The sequence below is a fragment of the Homarus americanus genome, unplaced genomic scaffold, assembly GCF_018991925.1.
Source record: "Homarus americanus isolate GMGI-L3 unplaced genomic scaffold, GMGI_Hamer_2.0 scaffold6317, whole genome shotgun sequence".
Classification (NCBI taxonomy): domain Eukaryota; kingdom Metazoa; phylum Arthropoda; class Malacostraca; order Decapoda; family Nephropidae; genus Homarus; species Homarus americanus.
Genome location: NW_024730668.1, coordinates 21,587,043 through 21,612,251, shown reverse-complemented (window position 1 = coordinate 21,612,251; position 25,209 = coordinate 21,587,043). Strand labels below are relative to the sequence as shown.

General features: G+C 42.2%; 1 protein-coding gene across 1 annotated transcript; it reads right to left on the bottom strand.

Moving 5' to 3' along the window:
* Positions 1-877: 877 nt before the first annotated feature.
* LOC121867325 (trypsin-1-like) lies at positions 878-24,154 on the bottom strand. The gene is made up of 8 exons (XM_042367243.1): positions 23,912-24,154; positions 16,235-16,334; positions 8,591-8,697; positions 8,125-8,301; positions 4,831-4,995; positions 4,084-4,277; positions 3,306-3,422; positions 878-1,831 (listed from the first exon to the last, which is right to left on the bottom strand). The coding sequence occupies exons 1-8, from the start codon at positions 23,949-23,951 to the stop codon at positions 1,646-1,648; spliced, it is 1,086 nt and encodes a 361-aa protein (XP_042223177.1). The 5' UTR covers positions 23,952-24,154; the 3' UTR covers positions 878-1,645.
* Between the last annotated feature and the right edge of the window lie 1,055 nt (positions 24,155-25,209).

The following is a 25,209-nucleotide window of genomic DNA, read 5'->3' as shown; positions in this document are numbered from 1 at the left end:
GTGCTGTCGAGTAAATGCAAGTACAGTATCATGTCATTACCAGCGCGTCTCTTTAACTCCAATCTCAGGAACACCAGTCCAGGTCATGGTAAATATCATATTAATTTTGTTTTTGCTGATTCGGTATTCTGAGGGGCCCTTCCACTGCATTACCATCCATTTATATAAACCCCAATAGGAATTCCGATCAGTTACATTTATATAATAAATAAAAAGCTATGGTACTTTTATGCACTGCATTTCTTTTTTAATGATCATCTCAGGGAGTAGTGACCCTGCCTTGCCAGCTATTCCCACCCCGTGGGAGCATCCAGCCATAAAACTTTGTTTCAATATACCTTATGGCAACTGATTTACCAGAGCTGTGTGCATCCCCTAATCTCTGCTGCATTTTCTGGACTAGCATGCTGGTGTTGGAGATAAGGTGATGGTCAGAAGAGCGAAGAGGAAAATAAACTTAAGAAAGTAATACTGTAATAATAAAATAATCAATTTGGTGTTCAGTGTGCTCAACAGTGTCAGAGATCCGTTAAGAGTGGTGACCAGTTATGCCAAAAGTTACATCACTGGCCTTTCTTGCTTGGTAACAATGATCACATTATTTTTTGTCAAGTACGTATTGTAAATTGATAGTTCAGAGTCTAAGGCTCTCGTCTTCAGAAACTACTCAAGACCTCTTACAAACACCACCTGTGTAGCCAGACAGTTAAAATACTAGAACAATGCAGAACAGCTTTGATGAAACTGGATGACACCCTTACAGTACTGTACTGTTCAAAATTGTATTATAGAACTCCAATACATACAGTAGTAGTATAATGATTGATTTTTTTTATGCTGATTAAACAACATAGCTTCAAATAATAAAACATTTTCAGGATTTGTATAAATATTTATTTATATTATAAATAATTAACAACAATCAATGTAGAAAACAGGATATAACAGACATATGTCATTTACATTAATAAATAAGAAGAAAATGATGGAGGTTCGTGTGTACACCATCACTCACTCCTGATCAACACTGCAGATTCTAATTATTTAAGATAATGGATGGAGGTGAGACATCCTCCAACGTGTATGTGTGTGTGTGTGTGTAACATGAACGAAGATAGAATGTGTGTGTGTGTGTTTGTGTGTAAGGATGAATGAAGATAGAAGTGTGTGTGTGTAGCTTGAGTGAAGATAGAAGTGTGTATATGTGTAGCATGAATGAAGAGTGCTGTTTGTGTGTAGCATGAGTGAAAAGAGAACTGTGTGTGTGTGTAGCATGAGGGAAGTGTATGTGTATTGTGAGTTAGGAGTGTACAGTACTGTATGTGTTCAAATAAATCACTGTCGATATTCTTGATCAAATTTAAACTGAAAAAATACTTCCCAATAATAAAAAAATAAAACAAATAAATACTTCCAACTCTGTTAATCATAGACAACAGTGATAGTCATATTGTTGATGACTGAACATTATAAAAGTCTTAGTCTCAGGTTCCTTGTCTTTTGTTTTGCAAAATTATTATTTTTTCTTGGTTTGTTTAGGTTGGTTAGGCCTGCTCACCACAATACAGTATAAGTTTAACATTTACTTTTATTTTCTTCAATGATGGTGACAGTCCTCACTGACTACCTCTTGGAAAATTGAGACTTACTCTGAAGGTGTGGTGACAGGTGGTGAGTCATCACTGGTAATATTGTCTTGTGGACTTGAGGTGATATTGAGTTCCTGGTCTAGGGCATCCTGCAAGGTGGGGACTCTGAGGTTGGCTGGGCGTGGGGGCATATCCAGGCGGTTGTTAATGACATTGCTGATCCACAAGACATAGCGACTCACCTGTTAACACAACAACTACAGTCACACATCCTCAGGTGGCATTATTTATGCCTGTCATAATTATGCTCTTTGGTATACAAATGTAGATTAATAAATTAGATAGTACTGAGGAACTCTTAAGACAAAGTTCTAATTACTCAACTTGTAGATCTTAAAATTTGAGAGAAACCTTCAATATCCAATTTCTGTACAGTATTTAATTACAAATTACCTGTGTTACTTTATTACATAAAAGAATCAGAAAACTGATATTATTTAATGGTACAGGGATATAATAAATTTATATTATTTTACTAGTTAAGGGTAAGGAAATTTACTGCATTTATTTTTATTATCAATTAATGTAAAGTAAAATTTTGAAATTTTATAGGAAATTTTCATGATTCTAAGTTACTTACTACTTAAATGAAAAATAAAGAGCAATTAATGCAGAGGTGAAAATTATCCATGTTAAGCCATTGAAAATTTGCTTTGGTTGAAGGAATATGATCCTGAAATACAATTTTTGGGAGGTGTGTAATGTGACACTTTCCAACACACACTGCATCCAAACATCCCCTGTGATGTGTGTACTATGACTCACTAGCACACACTACCTCCAAAAATCCCCTGTGATGTGTGTATTATGATTTGTTGGCACACATCTCCAAATATCCCTTGTGACGTGACAGCTTTATGGAAATACTACTGTGAGATGGTGATGCATCCTTTAAGAAAGTTACCCAGGACATGATGAACACCTAGGAAAAATGTTTAGATTGAGCCTTTTATGCGAAAATATTGTGTTAAAACTAAAGGTGTAATGTTGTATGCTGCCTGTCCTTACTGTGTTCTCTCTGTCTACAGTTACTGAGAGACAGAGATACCCTGTATATTATTAAAACTTCAAGAAGTTCATGTCCCCCATTAGCAACACTTGGTAAAAAAAACCATCAGCCTTGGTTTGAATACTGATGGAGCAAGCTGCTGCAGAGAGAGAGAGGTGTACTAAACATATCTTAAGGTTGTGAATGCGTAGTGCTAACTCAGTACAGTACAGGACTATATATACAGATTGTTTAATACGATTTAGTACAAAAGTGTGATACTAATGAATATAAGCCGGTATGGGAGGTGTGGGGTAGTATGAAGCAAGGAGGGGGTTGTGTGAGGTAGGATGAGGGAGTGTGAGGTAGAATGAAGAGTGTGTGATCCTGTGAGGTAAGATGAGGAAGTGTGAAGAAGAGTGTGAGGGAGTGTGTGAGGTAGGATGAGGGAGTGTGTGAGTTAGGGCATGTGTGTGTGTGTGAAGTAGGATGAAAGAGTGTGCGAGGTAGGATAAGGAAGTGTGTGAGGTAGGATGAGGAAGTGTGTGAGTTAGGATGAGGGAGTGTGTGCGGTAGGGTGGGAGAGTGTGTGTGAAGTAGGGTGAGGGAGTGTGTGAGGTAGGGCAAGGAAGAGCATCAGACGAGAGCGAGTGGTAGTTGGGCCTCACCTCGGTATAGACACCGGGTACATTGGGTCTGGCACAGCCGATACCCCAGGATACGATGCCAGCCATGAAGTAGCGGTTGTCAGCTCCACGACACACGAAGGGTCCGCCAGAGTCTCCCTGTAAGGTGACCATATTGTTACTTTTAACCTTGTCGAGAGATATTTACCTAAGTCCAGGCATCTCTTCTGTCTGAAACTTTTATATCAAGAATTTCCCTTGTTTGAATGAGGAGGAAAATATACTGTATTGTGTCACTGCTGTTGTTACATGTGCCACAAACCTATTTTATTGGTGAAATAATTATACTGTAGTACTGTAACAATAAGAGTAATTTTTTTTGTATAAGAGATGGTAGATAGTAAGTGGTATATAAAAGTTTTGTAAGCAAATAGATCAATTAACAGAATGTCTTAGAATGAGTCCAGCCACTTTTATCCCACGTTACCTGACCCCATAATTACTTCCTGGCATCTTCACTTAATATTTATTTAATTACAGTACAGTATTGTTGTAGTACATCTAGCATAGCCTCATGTTGTCTGAGGCTATATGGTACACCTGTCACACAAATGATAATTCACTGCTACTTAGTTTACCCTACCATACCATACATTGTATGGTGCCGGGTCTATTTTTCCTTTATTCACTGATTATGTAGACCTCCAGTTCATTCTTAATTCACTAACGACGTTAAAAATAATGTACTGTACCTCATTCCTATGATGAATTACCCAAGAGGATTCTTTTATGTGCAAACCTCAGTACCAAAGTGAGTTACCTGACAGGCGTCCTGGCCACCGAAGCCATATCCTGCACACATCATGGTCTCAGCGATGGGTCCAGTATAGCCGATGTTGCGGTAGCTATCCTTACATTTGGTGTCACTGATGATGGGCACCACCACCTTCTGCAGGATGTCGGACGACGAACCGCCTTCTGCTGTTTTCCCCCACCCAGTCACCACACAGTTACCTGTTTGAACAACAGACACGTGTTAGCAGGAGAGGGAAGTAACAGTCATATGTTAGGAGAGAGGGATGTGGCATTCACATATTTGCAGGAGAGGGATGTGATAGTCATATGTTAGCAGGAGAGAGGGATGTGACAGTCATATGTTAGCAGGAGGGAGGGATTGGACAGTCAGAAGTTAGCTGGAGAGAGGGACATGACCGTCATGTGATTTAGCAGGAAAGAGGGACATGCCAGTCACATGTTAGCAGGAGAGAGAAACGTGAGTCACTTGTTAGCAAGAGAGAGGGACGTGGAGAGAAGAATTTGTGAGAACAATACATGAAAGTTACACTGTAATCTGAGCATAGGTATTTTAAAACACTTTATGCATATCTGATAGTAAAAACTTGAGTTAACAGTGTTATTTACTCAATATTCTTGCCGTACAAGAAAAATATTTTTGTGAAAACGTGAATTCGTTTACTTTTTGTTTACAGGGTAAACAGACATTATCCCTAAATTTAACTCATGATCACAAAATGGTTCTAAATCCCATGGCAGGGGCGTCACATACCTGTGAAGTTGGTCATGGGGAAGGGTAAACAGATGGGTGAGACAGTCATGCCATCTAGTTGGAGGGGCACCTTCAGCTTGAGGAGGGCGATGTCATGTTCCTGGGTGCCGGTGTTGTAGGCCTGATGTTCCACGATACGCTCAATGTAACGTGTCTGCTCCGTGCCTGTCACAACATGATGGTGATAAGTAGTAGTGTGTTCCTACAGCTTTGCTTCACTCACTCACTCATTTAATGTGGGACGTCAACTATACTGTAGTCACCACTTTTGCGATATTTATCGTGTCTAACTTTCTATGGTCCAACACATACTATTTTCATATATATATATATATATATATATATATATATATATATATATATATATATATATATATATATATATATATATATATATATATATTTCATGTAGATCCACAATGAAAACGTGGATAAGATAAATCTTGATAAAATCACACGGAAAAGGGAAACAACGGAGCACTTTAGGTGATTGAAAAACATTAAGTGAATCTCTTGTATCTCGAACAAAAGAACAGTAAGACCTTCTTAATCAGGATTAATGGGGGGAAATCCAGTCCATATTAAGCGAATTTCCGGATAAAATGGTTTCCAGAGGGGGTTTATTTAATCCAGAAAAAGTCTGGATTAACCAAGAAAAATCCGGATTGTCAACTGGTGCACACGAACGCCAACCCCAGCTGCTTTGTCTTCAAGTCAGTCACACTGCTAGTCTGCTACTGCAACGTCCATGTGTGTGCTTAACTCCTGTGGACTTTGTGGACGAATTACCATGACTTCCAAAGGCAAGTCACTTTCAAAAGGAAATCAGAAGAGGACAAGCTAAGCAATTCTGGAAGATCATGAGAAAGGTGGGTAATTATTGACGACTAACCTGCCGCCCCCAAAAAAAAGATAACTGTGTTTTATAGTGGACGCAATCGTAGTTTGTGCAAATGTGTAAAAAAGGTGGTTATTTATAATTTTAATCTAACCTATCCTAATCTAACATAACGTTAACTTAACATCTGCCGTGGGCGTTCTTACTGTCACTGAACGGGGGAGAGGCTAGCCGTGGCGTTGGGTAAGTGATGAATGATTGTGCCGTGGTCTCGGTGAATGTGGCAGAACAAGTAGCGAGCAAAGTAGTGCTTGAAGTGGTAATCCCTGTTGCCAGCCCTGAGAACACAGGACTTTATATCCTTCCACAGCCGTTCTACGGTGTTCGTGTGCACGCCAGTACAATAAAAGGGTCAACAAAGAGTAAAGGTGTAGAAAACGGCTACCACCAGAAGGAATTGTCCGAATTGATTGAAGTTTTTTCTACACACTAATATCATGATATTAAACACAAAAATGGAAACGACAATGCATAGAACCTGACCTAACATACCCAACCTTTGGGTATGTTAGGTCAGGTTCTATTAGGTTCTGTGCATTATCGTGTTAATTTATGTGTTAAACAACTTACCTTAATGTTGAAATTGATATAAATCAGCAATGGCGAGGAGGAATTCGTGGAAGCGTTCACATCATTTAGGAAACGTCTCTTGAGAGATTCAGCGAGGTAAACAACAAAAGTGGCTCCGGGAGGATAATTGTGAAGCGGGATAGAGTAAATAAAAAAAATACTTAAAATCATAATAGAAAGTTGTCGTTTCCTTTAGTATACTTAAAATTATCAAAACAATAAGTACAGCAAAAACAAAGAAAATCAACAAACAACTTCTGGTGGTAGCCGCTATCTACACCTTTACTTAGACTTTAGCAAAGCATTTGACAGAGTACCGCATCAGAGGCTTCTGAGAAAAATTAAGGCTCGTGGTATCGAGGGGAAAGTTTTAAATTGGATAAAATCATGGCTCACCAATAGAACGCAGAGGGTCAGCGTAGATGGTGTTAAATCTGAGTGGGGCCGTGTAACCAGTGGGGTTCCCCAGGGGTCAGTACTAGGCCCACTCTTGTTCATAATCTACATAAACGATCTAGATACTGGGATCAGCAGTGATAAAAGCAAGTTTGCGGATGACACCAAAATAGGGCGGCAAATTAATTCAGGGCAGGATGCAAATGCATTACAGGAGGATCTAAATAAACTGCAGGGGTGGTCTGAAAAATCGCAAATGAAATTCAACACCAGCAAGTGCAGCGTACTTAATATTGGAAGAACAAATACTTATAATGTATACAGCCTTAACAACATCAACCTAGAGAAGTCGACTTGTGAAAGAGACCTAGGGGTACTTGTAAGCCCGGACGTACGGCCTAGAAAACAGTGCGTTAATGTTCGAAATAAGGCAAACAGAGTATTGGGTTTTATATCTAGAAGTGTAAGTAACAAGAGTGCAGAGGTCTTATTGCAACTATATCTTGCGCTAGTCAGGCCGCACCTCGATTATGCGGTTCCGTTCTGGTGCCCCTATTATAGAATGGATATAAATTCACTAGAGTCGGTGCAGCGAAGAATGACAAAAATGATTCCGGGACTTCGAAACCTTCCATATCAGGATAGGTTAAAGAAACTTAACTTGCATTCCCTAGAAATACGAAGAGTGCGGGGAGATATGATAGAAGTATTTAAGTGGGTGAAAGGAATCAATAAAGGGGATATAGATAAAGTTCTTATAATATCCGAGCAGGATAGGACTCGGAGCAACGGATTCAAGTTGGATAAGTTTAGGTTTAGGAGGAAAATAGGAAGAAACTGGTTCACAAATAGGGTGGTGGACGAGTGGAACAAGCTTAGCAACTTTGTAGTAAGCGCGGGAACTCTGGAAAGTTTCAAAAGGAGGCTAGATAGATTCATGGATGATAGAGAGTGGTAGTAACTCTCGACAGGAGCTGCCACGCACAGGCCAACCGGCCTATTGCAGACTCCTTATTTTCTTATGTTCTTATGTTACCCATCTGAGTTTTGGCGTTAAAGGTTTCGTGGTTGAAACCCAAGGACCCTAAGTTGCAGTAGGCTTTCCAGCGATCACTATGACTGTGGTGCCTGGCTGGATGATTTTCTGGCACAGAGGAACTGACTAGGGTGTCGGCGTCTTTTTTTTTTCCCGGTACAACGAACGTAAATAATTTGAAGAAAAACATCTTTCCACAGTGCAGATCTGCAGTACTATTTAAGTAAACAATACTGCAGAGTATTATACATAATTTAACCAGGTGCTATACACATTAACTTACCACCAACATTAAATAAATCTGTATAGTGCGATAAGCTCACGAAGGACAGTTACTATTTACACATACACACAAGCTTCCACCGTCACAAGCGGAACAATTGCCGAGTCTCACCTTCCTTGTGCTTCAGCTGGTGGTCGCCGGCCACAACCAACAGGTCCTTGGGCTTGTACTGGTGGGTACAGTGGGCGGCGGTAAGTACCCAGTACTCGTCGATCACGGTGGCCCCACACACATGGTAGGTGTACCAGTTATAGCGCCACTGTAGCGACACTTGCCACGGGAACTCATCTGTGGGGAAGAGGTACACCCGGTCACCTCCATGACAACCTGCACCCTACACTTCCAGTTGCTTGTAACGCAGCCTTCCTATGTGTTTTGGTGTTCATATTAACAAGTTACTTTGTTAGACTGAAATTTATTAACTTTCGTCATTGATGAACTCAGTTATTTACTGAATAAGTTAGAGGGGGTTTCAGATTATTATTTCTACGGTATTTTTGTCAGATTGTGTAAATAATACACACATATAAAATTAAACACGAGAAAAAAATACCAGAGAAACGGGGGGTTTACTTACGCGATTCTGCGGGGGATCCTCCCACGATCCTGGTGATGATGTCCGGCACCGAGCTGTGACGCATACCACACACATCGTTATTCCGCACCTCGCCAGAGGTGGCCAACCTGTGGGCAGATCAAGGTTAGGAGCAAACTGCCTGCCTCCAACACGAACCACTGGAGCCCTTTACGGACTAGGTGTGGTGTCCCAACTCAACACTACCAAGGTGTTGTATGTGGTGTAGGCTCCCAATACAACACCATCAATGTTTTGTATGTTGTGTAGACTCCCAACACAATACCAAAGTCCTATATATATAGTGTGGTCACGGAATGCAACATCACAAGAGGGAAGTCGCCTCCACTTCCCTGAGTCACATTACACGCAGGCTGGCTCAAAGAAAACATCATGACTGATAATTATGACTTCAGGAAAATATCCAGAGTCTGTATTGATAACAAATAAACCGCGTGAGAATAGGCTCATGAAACCAGAGAATAACAAAACTTCATAGAACACTGATAGTTAAGGTACAGTGTAAAACACATACAAATCCAGTTGTTTACATTAAATAGAGCACACAATTATAATATAAGTTAATGTAGACAAATATCGGACGACGTTACAGGGTTGTCCATAATATGATCCTTCCTGCTTATTGCAAAATACTGTACCTTATGCTGCTTAACTGTACCGTAATTAAAGCACTGTAGTTGAACCGTCGAGATGTTAAAAAAAACCTTTTCGGGCAATATTAAAATTTAAATATCTATGCTAAAGTTCTAAACGGTCATCATGCAATTTTCAACATGGGCGAGGATGATGAGAAAGATCGATAAGAATTATTGCTTCATTAACAGTGAAGGCTTCCAGTACACGTCACCACATAGGCCACCGTGTTGTAGTTATAACATCGAGGTTGATATATTGTATTGTACCATCACCACTATGATAATACCTACACCACTCCACCTTATGGATCAGGTCCCGGGGAACTTTCTCTCCTACCATATAGAGATAGATGCTGCATCATACACTTGAGTTAACACCCTAGAGTTCTGTGGATGATACATTATGCTGGTAAGCTAAAAACAAGTTACCCTGTAGAGTGAGGACCAATCTAGCGCCACTAACCTGAGGATGAGACGGGTGGGTGCCGGGAAGGAGGACATCAAGAGTGATACGAGGGGAAGGGGTGAGGAGAAGTGAGTTAGTATGGAAGGCTCTGATAGGAAGACCAAGTGTGAAATAAACTCTTGTGAGGTTTGAAGGCAGGAAACAACGCCAGCCTCGCTTGGTGTTAAGAGGTAGGAGGCGGTTGTTTTATTAGAGTGGCAGTCGTAAGGGAACATATTGCAATTAGTATGTAATTTAGGTTTGTGATTTACATGTAACAATTATTAGAGATTTTAATGGAAATATATCAGTCAGGCAAGGTGATTTACTTTGTAGTGGTCTGGTCTGGTACATAAAATTTTTTAGTTGTAGAGGCGACTCCCTGAAATCATTTCCACTGGTGTCAGAGTAATAACAAGTTGGCTGTAGTAAATTTGAGTAAGAGTTCCAATTCAGAAATGGATATTTATAAAGGTATTCGCATAGTTAAGATCGTAATGCATGTCAAAGGCCTGGTACTGTAGAGCTCCATTATGACCGTTGTAGTATCTTTCCTGCCTCATCTTCACCCCTCTCTCTAACTCTTACCCCTCACTCTAACCCTCACCCCTCACTCTAACCCTCACCCCTCACTCTAACCCTCACCCCTCACTCTAACCCTCACCCCTCACTCTAAACCTCACCCCTCACTCTAACCCTCACCTCTCACTTTAACCCCCAGTGGTTACCATCTAGAAGTTAATTAAAAAAATTGTCATTCGTGAAATATAATCTTGAAGAAAGAAATCTTTATAAGTACAGAAATAAGTAATTTAACCACAAAAACTTCAACTTCTGGACACGTGTGGTTGACAAGGAAACATGTTTACATGTCCACGTTCATATGACCATTTAATGATATACACCCTGTTAAATTTTGTCATTAAATAAACTTTTAATACATTTGATTGATTATTTTCAAATTTTAATTCTATGTGGTATGAAAGTTTAAGTACAGGTTGTGTTCGATATTGTTCAGTAGCTGACAAAATTCAAGGTCAGAGATCATCAGTGATGCTCCTCCCTCACCAAGAAACATCCACAATTTTTTACCATTACAACGGAGCACAGTGTTCTCTCCTGTCAAGTGTTTACCATGACACTTGGTGAATTTAGTAGGTGCTTTCCTGGTGGCTACTTTGACGTCCTGATTCTTACTTTGTACAAGTACAGGGTATTTATGTAAAATGGTGACAGCAGTTATTTTAAGAATTATCAATGCACTCAGTTTTGTAAATAATAAATTATTAAATACTTACTGAAAAGGCTTACCGTCTTAAAAGTTTCGTCTCAGGAAGTAAAAAACGTGATTATGAACGGGCTGTATAAATCTGGAGAAAATTTGTTCATTGATAGTCAAGTCACGGCCACTCCAATGCTTATTTAGTGGATATATAAATTTTTTTTTACAAAGTTTGATATCCGCTGCGGGTAATGTATCCGTTTATATTGTCTCCTTGTTTACATTCCACCATTCGATTTCGTGTAGCACCCCGATACTTTCGCTGATTTGTTTAAAATGACCAATATTTCTTTGTCACAACGTCATTTGCTCTACCACGTTAATTTATACTGACCTGTGGAAAAACACAAATGTCAACTTAATGTACACTATATCGATACGCAGCTTCAAGCATGATCGTCGAGGATCACACGGCAAGGGTGCTTTAAGATTGCAAACTCCCTGTGAGCGACTGATGGGCTCTCCTAATTACGAAGAAAATGTGACCAGGAGTACAGTACTTCACCGACCACTAGTAACTTGCCTGTGTGTTTGTTTTTATGCAATGAGTCAGTGTAAACGAAACAAAATCTATAGGATTGTCAAGCAGGAGTTAAAAGTAACGAAAATCATATCGTTGCTTAATGATTTTGTTGAGCATTGTCTTCACCAGTTCTCTCACCATCAGATTACAGTTATTTCGTAGTACATCTAGTTTCACCTATACTGAAATATATATTAAAAATACACAAAGAATACTGCGTGTTAGGTAAAGCAGGTGTAAGGTACTGAGAGCCGGGGTGAGGTGGGTTCCACAGCCTTGCCTCGAGGTGCTGCATGACCCACAACATTTCTACTGCCCCCTTACCCTCCTCTGCCCTCTTTCCCATCCCGCTAAAACTGGATACCCCATCTCGCTAAAACTGGACACCCCATCTAGAAGCGACAACCTACTCGAACATGTCACATTCCGAGATGAAGAAACGAGAGAGAGTTACCGGGCCAACTCTCACCCGTCACCCAGACCCCTAGGTGACGACCATAACGTACAAGGCGTTTTAAGGTCAACTCTTTGACTCGTGATCAAGATGACTTTGTTTATTCATTCCTTGTTTTTCGTTTCTTAGTAATATTATTATTAAGTTATAGTGTACACGTAAATTTATGTGTAATATATTATTGTTTTCATTTCCACAACACAAAGTCAATGCATCCAGTAGGCAAGAGAACTCTTCGTTACGCCTGCATATCTTTGTACAGCGTTACGTTATATGGGTTGATGTAGCACGTGAGGAAGAATGCGGCCACCTAAACCTGCCGCTGCTTCTCGGTTTCTCTCCAAATATTTTGATAATTATTGATTAAAATTATATACTAATCAGAAAATTATAAGCAAAATACTGATGTTTGTATTGATATTTTTATTGTTCGCCCGCGGTGAGCCTGTCCAACGACAACAACAACACTACTAACTTTCTCTCCGTACCAGTTTTTTGCAAGCTTATATAACTCCGGACTGTAACCATTTAAGGTAATATATATAAAGTGAAAGCTGCTTGTCACGGTGATTTGTTGGGGCCGTGGTGGGGAAGTGATTTGAGTAGAAGGAAGTGCTGGTTGCACGTTAACTTCATTCGCTGACGCTACAAAACTACTGTATTTGTATCCTTGTTAAACAGAATAACACGTTAGGCCTTCTCTTTAGAGTTGAAGATGGGTGTCAGCCGCTGGAAGGATACACTGTATTTCTCCTCGGCAACATAATTACTGGCCAGGACACAGCTTCCATCACCATTATGCCTATATGCTATCAATACCACGATGACCTACATAATGCCACATCCGCCAGTCAGTTGTACTCCGCCCGTGGTACCGCAGGAGTTTACAGTGGACTCTCTACCGCGTACGGGAACGTAATAAAAAGTTTAACTTAAGGCCTCGCATTTTAGTATTTCATCTATAGACTTTCCGCTCACTGGCTCCTTTCATGCACTCGTGAGCAATGGGTGTGGGATACCACTCCGTCCCATCATTATAACCCGGAACAAGCCATTACACACCAAGGTCGAGTTCTATTCATGATGTCTCAGTTGTAAAAGATCAAATGGAGGAAATAGAGGCTAATTATTTACGCCAGCTTTCTACCTTGAGTAACCCGTCAAGGTTCTATAATGTTCGCGGTGTTGACCAGCGGCGTGGCCAAGCCGCTAGTGCTTGTGTTAGTAAATAAATATTTTGCTCTAGGCTTGACAGTTAATCCAGGGTTATAAAGAAGTTACCACATCATCGTGGTGTGGCGGACACTGATGACGTGGGCCAAGTTCTGGGTCATGGGTAGAGCCCTCACCCACACAACAACCGGCACACATCTTTTGTTTACTTGGTTATATATATATATATATATATATATATATATATATATATATATATATATATATATATATATATATATATATATATATATATATACAGTATATATATATATATGATCTGTGAAACATGTATTACGAAAACTTACACGTTTTGAATCGAAAGTAATATGATATATTTCTTAATAGTGATATTGATGGTAAATTCATGGTTATAACAGTAATGTCATGTGGGTTAGTCACCCCATGAGTCGTGGTGATGCACGTGGGTGGCGGTGCTTCTGGTTTGGCAGTCACCCAGTCGTCGTAACCCAAGTCAAACTGATTTTTGAGAAGTTATTTGAAAAGGCGTAATAGTAGTAGTTTATGGTGGGGGCCAGACCACCTTTACACAATGAGTTCGCATAGGGGCAGGGACTGTAAAGCCAACATGATCTAAGTGTAGGTAATGGTTGCACGCCAAATGGTCCCTGTCCTAATAGACCATAGTCCTCCTAGGCCCCAACCTAATAAACTAGCCATTAACATTGGGGCTCCTAAAAATTGGAACCCCTTAGGACTGGTACCCCATCCTTATGGTTAGGTTAGACTGGAGCCCAGCACGACTATGACCTACTACGAACTAGGGCTCAACGCAAATAGGGCCTATTAAGACTGGGGCCTATTAGGAACTGTGGTCAGCACAACTAGGGCCTATTAGGACTGGGACCTAGAACGACTTGAGCCCAGAGCTTCGAACACTGCTGGTGAGAACCTTACATCAAGTAACACCGGCGAAGACCTGTCAGCTTCGTACGTAGACCTCTCTTAATGGTAAGAAGGAACTATTCAGCAATGCGTGTCAATAATATAATGTATTCCTCAGCTAACAAACCGGTTACCTTGTTAACAGAGGGTTGCTGCTTGATCAGTTTAGTACCGATATTTATAAAGAGTTGCTCCATGGAGACGCAGTTTCTTGGCATGTAACAGCACTTTGAGAGGATCACTTCAGGTACAGGCTGGTACAGTATCTCGAGTAACAGAAATTCCTCACGGCAGTGTCAGTCAGTAGTACTAGAGCGAGCCGTGGGCAGTAGCTAAGTTACAAGAAAAAGGTCGTATTTGCAGAGAAATCTTAGGTGTGTTTGCGTAACGTCGGACAGTCACTTGAACAAATAAGGCAGACTGACACCACCGTCATTACTGCCCACCACCAACCATCATCCCCCCCCCTCCCGTTAATGGACTATTAAAAGAAATGAATTGTTTTATTTAGGAGAGCAGTTAAATAGGTTTCGGTGCTCATCATCAGTCACTTACCCATACCCTGGGTTAGGTTAGGTTAGGCTAGGCTAGGTTAGGCTAGGCTTGGCTTAAGGCTGCGTCAGGTTAGATTAAGTTAGGTTTGATGACGTCAGGTTAGGTTGGGTTAAGGCTAGGAAGGATTAGGTTACGTCAGGTTAGGTTGGGTTAGGCTAGGAAGCGTTAGGTTACCTCTCTTAGTATTGTGCATCCTGAACAGAGGGCCTTATTCTACGGTGACTTGGTTACTACCCCAACCTCTCTCCTCAATGTTGTACCTCCAGACCCCAGGTTTTCACTGTGGCAGGTTGTCCCTCCTCCCCCCACCCCCCTTCCTCCCCTGTCCCCACCCCCTTCCTTCCTCCCCCGTTCACACCCCCCCGTCCCCACCCCCTTCCCCAGTATCACCCCTGGTGTTTTTTGTTTGGTGAAGAGTTGGATAATATTCATCCTGGTTCACTTTCCCTCGACCTTGCTACCTGCCGGCGCGCTTTTGTGGTGTGTGTGTGTGTGTGTGTGTGTGTGTGTGTGTGTGTGTGTGTGTGTGTGTGTGTGTGTGTGTGTGTGTGTGTGTGTGTGTGTGTGTGTGTGTGTGTGTGTGTGTGTGTGTGTGTGTGTGTGTGTGTGTGTGTGTGTGTGTGTGTGTGTGTGTGTGTGTGTGTGTGTGTGTGTGTGTGTGTGTGTGTGTGTGTGTGTGTGTGTGTGTGTGTGTGTGTGTGTGTGTGTGTGTGTGTGTGTGTGTGTGTGTGTGTGTGTGTGTGTGTGTGTGTGTGTGTGTGTGTGTGTGTGTGTGTGTGTGTGTGTGTGTGTGTGTGTGTGTGTGTGTGTGTGTGTGTGTGTGTGTGTGTGTGTGTGTGTGTGTGTGTGTGTGTGTGTGTGTGTGTGTGTGTGTGTGTGTGTGTGTGTGTGTGTGTGTGTGTGTGTGTGTGTGTGTGTGTGTGTGTGTGTGTGTGTGTGTGTGTGTGTGTGTGTGTGTGTGTGTGTGTGTGTGTGTGTGTGTGTGTGTGTGTGTGTGTGTGTGTCGGGATTTTGGGAGACACACACACCACTGTAAGTATTGTGAAGCCTGGTATCATTACACCCCCGACCTTCACCCGTCCTCATAAGCCTTACCTGCCCGCCTGTGTGTGTGTGTGTGTGTGTGTTTTTCAGAGTAACGCACACGTATTACACTATAAGAGAAAAGCATGTTTCATCTCCCCTTGTTCATACAAACTTGAGTTGGACCAAAAATAAAACAATGCTATTTTCAACAATTAATAGTTTGGACCCCCCTGAAGATTCGTCCCCTAAGTTTATTTCACCTGAATATCAATCAGCCTAGTGCTACCTCTAGTGCTCAGTTTAGGTGCGGTTAGGCGAGCGTTAGGGTGGATAGTCTTCAGGTGAAACAGGTTATGGGGGATGAATTTTCAGGTGATTCAAATTCTAAAAATTGAAATCGGAGAGAAAGTGAGCTAGAGTAAGGTAGATGAAGATGATAAATTACAGAACCTTGAGCACGTCACTTCTCCATCAGACTCAATACCTGTCAAATAGATGAATACCTGGAACACATCAGCCTGATATATTTGTCTTGAGTACTCTAGACTAGACATAAGTAGGAAAGTAAAGAGTATTGGGTGGACTTACGCCTCTCTGGTAGGGGGAAGGAGGATGGCTGAGCGAGGCTGCGGTAAGACTGGAGTCGAGTCTGGGTCGTCCAAGTCGGCTGTCGGCACCGCCACGCAGCCTGTGGGGGAGACGGGAACGTCCTCGTCAGTAACACTGTCTACTTCAGCTGACATGTTGTGGTATTCCTCTTACTTTGGTAACACATAGGTCAAGGATTAGGTTAGGATGAGGCACACTAGGACTGAACTTATTATATGAAGACTGGGCCTATTAGGACTAGCATCTATTTGACTTGTAGCCGCCCAAAAATGACACTTGTGTGAATGATGTATTTTGTGTTGAGTGGATGAGATAGAGCCTGGGATAATATGGGGGCTTGTTTAGTGGCTAAGGTGAGCGATAATTAACCCTAAATATTTGTGTGTTGGGGTTCTAATATTGTGTGTTTGCAGGCACATGTACTTAGTGGTTTTTTTTTTACTTCGGTATTAATTTATTGTCATTGTTTTGTAATCACTTTTCGTTGATTTTTTTTGACCGTGTTTTTAGATATTTCTATGCGGCTGCTATTCTGCGGTCGCCTCCTGGTATGGCAATGGCTGTCGACTGTTGACTTAGTTTCTCCGAATTAACTTAAGACACGTTCAAGTTCACTTGTAATGAGTCTTGAATTTATTATTCCAAAGTGATGACCCTTATAAAACTATCCTTATCTCCAGTATATTCATCATAATGTGTGTGTGTGTGTGTGTGTGTGTGTGTGTGTGTGTGTGTGTGTGTGTGAAAGTGAAATGGACTCCCAAAGGCCTCGTGGTTTGTTTTGGACAGTGCCAATACAACACTCGGAATACTAAGCCTTCGATATACAAGGAAACAAGTTACAAGAAGAAGAAGAATCAACCTTCTCACCTCTTTCTTCCCGTCCACCTGATGGTCACGTGGTTTCGACAGTAGGATTTAGCCATAAGAGGTAACAGGCCCGTCATAGTGGTTAAATAATCTTCACTCTCTGGATGATAATGGGATCCATACAATCAACTCACCCGAGGATTCGAACCCAAGACATGTAGAAGGGCGTAATAGCCGTAGACGGAGATGAGGTGACAGATCGGTAACAGCAGGAGACGGGGGGTAGAGGGACAGACTCGATAACAGCAGTAGACAGGGGGTAGAGGGACAGACTCGGTAACAGCAGTAGACAGGGGTAGAGGACAGACTCTGGTAACAACAGTAGATGGGGAGGTAGAAGGACAGACTCGGTAACAACAGTAGACGGGTAGAAGGACAGACTCGGTAACAACAGTAGACGGGGTGAGTGACAGATCAGTAACAACAGTAGACGTGGGTGAGGTGACAGATCGGTAACAGCAGTAGACAGGGAGGACAGACTCGGTAACAACAGTAGATGGGGTAGAGGACAGACTCCAGTAGACGGGGGGGAGACAGACTCACTCCGTAACAACAGGCAGGGGGGTAGAGGGACAGACTCGGTAACAACAGTAGACGGGGGGTAGAAGGACAAACTCCGTAACAACAGAGGGACAGGGTGGGACACTGAGAACTATAAGGGGTTATAAAAGGCTTTGATAACCCGATAAGACTTTTTTATTGTTATATCCCAGAGCCGCCTGATTCAACCCCCGACCATAAACCCTCTAATAAGGTGAGGGGCCTTAGATACAGGTGAGGGGCCTTAGATACAGGTGAGGGGCCTTAGACACAGGTGAGGGGCATTAGTCACAGGTGAGGGCCTTAGGTACACGTGAGGGGCCTTAGATACGCGTGAGGGGCCGCAGACACAGGTGAGGAGAAGCAGACACAGGGTCACGATACAGTTCACGGGACACGTGGGTTGAGCTGGACAAACACTAGATCTGCTCAGTAAACTTTTCCTTCACGCCGCATGACTCAGGTGGCTCCTCCTCAAACCCTCCTTTCCCTCTTTTTCACCTGTCTTCCTCACCTCTTCCTCGGCTGCTTCTTCCCGGGAATGTTGGAGTCCTTTCTCTCGCCTCCCAAATTTTGGTAAGACGCAAAACATTGATTTCATGCTGTGCGCCTCACGAACGTATGTTCTATTGTCCAGCAATATACCAGTCATATGTTAGCCCCTCCTGCATGATTATCCACAGTAAATATAGATCTAATGATAAAACCTGCTGACTCACATGAACTTGCCCAGCTGAAGACCAGCACAAATAAAGCTATTGACGTGACTTGATCTCTGACGCCCGTTTTGGTGAGTACACGTCATGAGGTGATGACCCTCCTTGCAAAAGAGGAGCTCGTCATGATAGAGGAGCCCTGGCAGGTGGCGTGGTGGGGGCCCATTAGGACGACTCGTCCTGAACGCGTAAAAGCGGCGGAGGACCCCGGCAGGTGGGTGGAGGCCCTGGTGGAGGGCCACGGCAGGTGGGTGGTAGAGGGCCCCGACGAGTGTCTACACAAACGGAGGAGGCGCAGTCGGCCATGAAAGGTGAGGTGTTTTAGTAACATTTTGTGAGGTGTGTGCACTGTGCAGGTGTTGCTGACGCCCAGCTGCTTATATAGTGTTCAACCCAGCCAAGTTACACTCTGCTGGCTTCACTAGTCACTCCCTGAATTTTTTGCTTCCACCATCTATACAGTACGGTACTTGGACAATATGTAGTGTAGTTCTTTGGATCAGATTAGCGTTATGAAAACAATAATTAATATTTTGGGATTTATGTAATTGATAAAGAAAGCAAAGTAACTTTTAAACCCTGTGAACGGTAGATGACAATTATTCTCTAAGTGACAATAAATAGCTCAGTAGACCTTTAGTGTTGTGAATAATGATGCTACATATATCTTCCTTGTGTCATGATAGTATTATGTCAGAACCACTGTACTCGTTTTTTTACCCTTGGAATAATTTACATGGGCATGATATTATTAAAAGTAAGTCAATGGCAATATTAAGCTGTTCAAGGATGCGTGAGACAGGTGTTGTTATAACCTGCGGGGCTAACGAGCGATTGACGCCTCGTTTAGGTGTTCGCGCTCACGTCAACATTTTAAACCAATAAATGAATGTATAAAAATTCTGGATAACTTCTCGTATATTTTAGTGTAATGAACCAAAACACGATTTTTCATGCAAATATTAATTTATTCCTACATATTCTATCAACCGCCAGAGGCCTCGCACTTGTATTTTGAGCGACTGTCAGACAGTTATCTTTTTGTTTCCTTTACAAACTGGTATAACGAACCTCGCCAAACACGCCTGGTTGGTTTCTGTTTAAAGGAGGAGGGCAGGGTGGAAGCTAAGTCACCACTACTGTAGACCTACGCCTCACCGCAGTTTGTTCATCGCGTGTGAAAATTCGAAATCTGTGCCAAAACGAGTTCTTTATTTCTTGTTTGACAGGTCATTTACCTCCACCAAGTAGTCCAACCACCTCACACACTGCCTTCCCTATAATTTTGTTAATTTTCTCATACTTTCTGGTAATAAATGTTAAAAAGGGATTTTCCCCCTCAAGTAACCTCATTTTCTCCAATTGTTAAATTATATGATAAAGTTTAGTTTTCAAGAGCAAAGTGTAAGTGTTGCAGGCGTCAGACACCGGGTGGTACTGGTGGCGTGGCGTAGCTCACCATACAGCGGTGAAACTGACCTCTTTATCAAACTCGTCATTGTGGGTATGTGCGTGGTCGTTCTGCTGCCCAACTACCCATGTAATCCCTCCCCCCCCTCCAAACTGGTTGACGGGCACGTTACTCGTAAATTATCGTTGTGTATGTCTCTTTTACATATTAAGCGTGTCACTATATGTGGAATACATGTATCCGTGTAACCTTTCTGGTGTTTTTGCTTGCATGGCTTAACATCCGGTACAACAAAGTACTCACAGCCGGTCATAAGGGATGCAGGAGGAGGCCGAGGAAGTCCTCCCAGCACCCTCCAGATCACATTATTTCCGTATCAAAGACGCCACTGATACGTCGAATATCAAAGGGGGTACTGCCGCTGCACCACCTATCTCAACCCTGGTATTCGCCTGCCTTCCTTCTCTCCAGACCAATATTATTAATTACGTTAAAACCTTATTTAGCAAAGATAACTAACTACGAGTAGGTGGAAAGCATTGTGACTAATTAAAGATATCAAAAAAAAAAAAAAAAAAATTAGCATTCGCGATTTTTCTTGCAAGCGTGGGCTATTCCAGGACAGTCTCTGCTGGACCCACATGAGAGGAAAGTGTGATTATATGGAGTAAAAGTTAATGGGACATATATACGCAAGCAGACGCTACGTGCACGAGTACAGCATTACGGCAACACAGTAACAACGTAACAACTGGATCAGGAAAGGCAGAGATACTGATACACTATTAAGAAGAAAGAAAAAACACATCACGGGAAGCCTAATGTCTTGCGCGACGAATTATGAAAACAAAAGTGGCCGCCACCACAACACAGCCCACACTGCTGGAGGAAATATAGTTCATAAGGACTTTTGTTTGACACTTGACCAGGGACCCTTACCAGGAACCACTAAGAAGGGCCACTACCAGGAACCATTAAGAAGGGCCACTACCAGGAACCACCAAGAGGGGCCACTACCAGGAACCACCAAGAGGGGCCACTATCAGGGACCACCAAGAGGGGCCACTACCAGGAACCACCAAGAAGAACCACCAAGAGGGGCCATTAACATACACACACACACACCAGACAGTTTATTTCACATATTTCTGCTGGCGACAATATAACCAACACTAACACTACAAACATTTTTCCTGTAATTTTCCCAGATACCAACACATGTTACCGACAGTGTTGCCTTGGTGTTAGATCCACCTTAAGACGTCCACGAGCCCTCAACCCCCTTTGTTCCCGCTTCTCCCTGAACCTTATCGTCCCGTCAGGATCATGGTCATGGCTTATGGTCATGACCTCCACCAGTCAGGAGTCTTACTAGATGTTTCTTGTCTTACTCAGTTGATTTTGAGGAACTCTCTGCCCGGCACCTCTGAGTCATATGAAAACATGAGTCAGCCAGCCACCTGCACGTCGTTGAAGGACCTGATCATCAGTTGGTACATTTATTCGCATAAAACTAAGACACGATTAATTTTTTTCGAGGTAAATGTCTAAGTGTCTTGTAAGGTTGTTTGTGTTCAACTTAGCTGTCTCACTCATCCAACACACTGTACTGTACGCTCATGGGGATCATACATGACCACAGACACACACACACACATACACATCAAAATATGCACACATATCAAAGTATTCACACGCACTAGAATAGCCACACACAATTTATTCACACAACAAAATGTTAACATATAACAAACTATCCACATAAAATATCCACGCACAAGAAATTTCACACACACCAAAATGTCCACATATAGAGCAAAACATCCACACACATCGCGATATACACAGAAAATAATTCGCACAAAACAAACTATCCACAGAAAGATGTATAAGATATCCAAACAGCAAATAATCCACTTACAACAAGACATCCACTTATAACAAATATAATCATAATAATATATCCACACAGACTATCCAAACAACAAAATATCCACATAACAAAATCTCAATACCCAAATTATCCGCACATCAGAATATTTCCACCCAACAAGATTTCCACACACACATCTACATATCCAAATAAAATACATCCACATAAAAAAATTATCCTCACAGCAAAATATCTAGTTATTTGAATATCCACACCTAAACATTTGAGGCAATAAGCCCACACTTTCTAGTAATATAGGTCATTGTTTTGGCTCCGTCTCTGGCGTATACAAAAGTGAAAAACATTACACCCAGCAACTTCCATGAGTAAGATCACCTCACGGCGCTTTTAAGAGACAACACGTGGAGTTTCCTGCCTGAGAAAATAACACGTGAGGAAGTCATTGTACCCCCCCCCCCCCACACACACGTCTTTTGTTGTGGTGTAGAGGGGCAAGGTTTTTATGTGATGGTGATAATGTGTTCACAATTAGGGACCACTAATCAGGGACTACTATCAGGGACTTCTATCAGGGACCACTTCTAGGGACCTCTTTCAGGGACCTCTTATTAGGGACCAGTACCAAGGACCACTACCAGGGACCTCTATCAGGGACCACTACCAGGGACCACTATCAGGGACCAGTACCAGGGACCTCTATCAGGGATCATTATCAGGGACCTCTATCAGGGACCAGTACCAGGGACCTCTATCAGGGATCATTATCAGGGGGACCAGTACTATCAGGGGACCATCAGGACCAGCCAGGGACCTCTATCAGGGATCATTATCAGGGACCTCTATCAGGGACCAGTACCAGGGACCTCTATCAGGGATCATTATCAGGGACCACTATCAGGGACCAGTACCAGGGACCTCTATCAGGGATCATTATCAGGGACCACTATCAGGGACCAGTACCAGGGACCTCTATCAGGGATCATTATCAGGGACCTCTATCAGGGACCAGTACCAGGGACCTCTATCAGGGACCTCTATCAGGGACCACTACCTTGGATAATCTTGACTCTGTGTGGGGGATGTGACCCGTGTCGAGGACTACTGACACCCCTACTCCTGTGACCCACACCTGGCTCTTATAACAGGTGTTGTTTCATACACCTGGCAAGTTACTTTTTAAGGATTAGCTTTCAACTATTCTTTCAATTCATGTCTGTAATAATGAAGAGGACGGACATGTTGCACGCGATCATGAATTACGTACGATCTTGAAATTTTCGGAGACTAAGCTGTCGTAAGCAGCCCTCCCTCCTAGGATTCTACCATCTCGGTTCCTTGATCACTCGTAACAGCGCCATGGCTCTAGTACCATAAGCACACTGCCTCTCCAACAGCGTGAAACATTAGGTCGATTTATGAATTTACTCACAACGTAGCCAGTCCAACAGAAACGTATTGTTAATGTCAGTGTGGTTACGTGTGTATTGCGGTTGGTGGGGAAAGAGCCGTCAGTGAGAAATAATTACCTGTGGGCTGACTGTCACAGGTGCGCGAACATAAGGGGATAACTGGGTCGGGGGACCTTGTGTATTGATGTGATTGATGACGGGACTGTCTCTTCCTGTCCACAGTCGAGTTCATTTTTGACGTGGGAAGAATTACCACTGACGGACACTACCAACTCAACGTTACGTATATTAAGAATCATTATTTCAATATACGTAAAAATATGTTGTTAGTTATGTCTGAAATATTTATTATATAATTGAATGCATTAAGTATCTCAGATAGTCGAGAGATAAACGTTTATTGCTATACTGTATTGTAAATGAAAGCCTGATTTGATTGATAAGCCTTGATCCGTTCGTTGAAGACCTGTTAGTTAGAAAATTACAATACATACATACATACATACATACATACATACATACATACATACATACATACATAAACAAAGCAAAAGGGTTATACTAATATGAATTGCAGTACTTCACACACACACACACACACACACACACACACACACACTCTCACACTCGTACTCGTATAATTCACACTATAACTTACTGTAGTAGCATGATGATCTATATGTTAAACACGGCTACACACAGTACCCTCTGAGTTATGATGAAACCTCTCTATTACCTGACACTATAGACCATATAAACAAACTGTAGTGAGAAGGAGGTTCTTGGTATAATGGTATAGTAATGTACTTTACTCACCTCCCACGATGAGAGCGACGATGAAAAGTTGAAGGGTCATCTTTCTAGGGGTTGTGTTGACGCTCCTTAACCACTACACTTACTTAATCAGTTTTCTCTCAGCTACGCAGTACCCAAAAGGTTAAGTTGGAGTCGTCTGTGTTTTTGTGATGGGGGAGTAGTAGGCAAGTGAGTGAGGTTCTAAGTCCCTCCAAGCGGCCTCCAGATACGATACCTTCTGACTGCTCCTCAACTTGGACTTTCTCTTATATCTCCTTGCCATCAGATCTTAACCAGAGTTGCCAGTTAACACCAAAATAACAATTAGTCTTAAATTCGTAACCGGGATTGATTCACTACTTAGCAATTATATTAAGGAATGAACAAATGTATTTATCAATTACTATTGCCCTAAAAGAATGTAATGAAATAATATATATATAGGGGGTAAAAACGTAACAACTTTCACGTGTATTGGTAAACAGAAACGTAGATAAGTGTAGATAAGAGATGAGGCAAGATTTCAGTGATTAATTACAGGGTATTTTCCATATTGTGTCGTAAGACAGGAAATAACGGCGAAGTGGGGCGGTCATCTCAGAGGAACACCCCCACCTCCTTCCGCCACTCATCCATCTCATCTTTTAAAAGTAAATATTTATCCCCACTTGGCTAATTTATCTATGTAAAAACCTGACTGTGAGTGCCAGAGCTACAGTCCACAGTCGGGTATTTCGATCTTAAATTAGACTGTACGTAAAGCGGTTAGGGCTCCAATATTTGACAACAGAACACAGGAGTGGCGCCATTAAAAGCCAACGAACTAATCTGGCTAAATAACTTTCTTTCTGTTTTCTCTAGAAGAGTTACGGACTACGAATAGCATAGCATACATACATACATACATACATACATACATATATATTTGTATCCACAAATTAAGTCAATGTGTATTACTTTATCTACGCCACTGGACCCTGACACTGAGCTTTCAAAGTTAAGTACATCGAAGGAGCATTAAAAGGGATTTTTCAGGGAGGGATTAGGGTTCCAGGGAGGGTCCAGGAGGGGGTTCCAGGAGGAGGGTTCAGGAGGGGTTTCAGAGAGGATGGGGGTTCAGGGAGGGATGAGGGTTCCATTGAGGGACGGGGGTTCTAGGGGAGGGATATGGATTTCAGGAGGAGGGATCCTGGGAGGATGGGGTTCAGGGAGGGTGAGGGATTCTGAGGGGATGGGGTTCAGGAGGGAGGTGTTCAGGGGAGGGTTCTAGGAGAGGGGACAGGAGGGGTGAGGGTTCAGGAGATGGGGTTCCCGGGAGG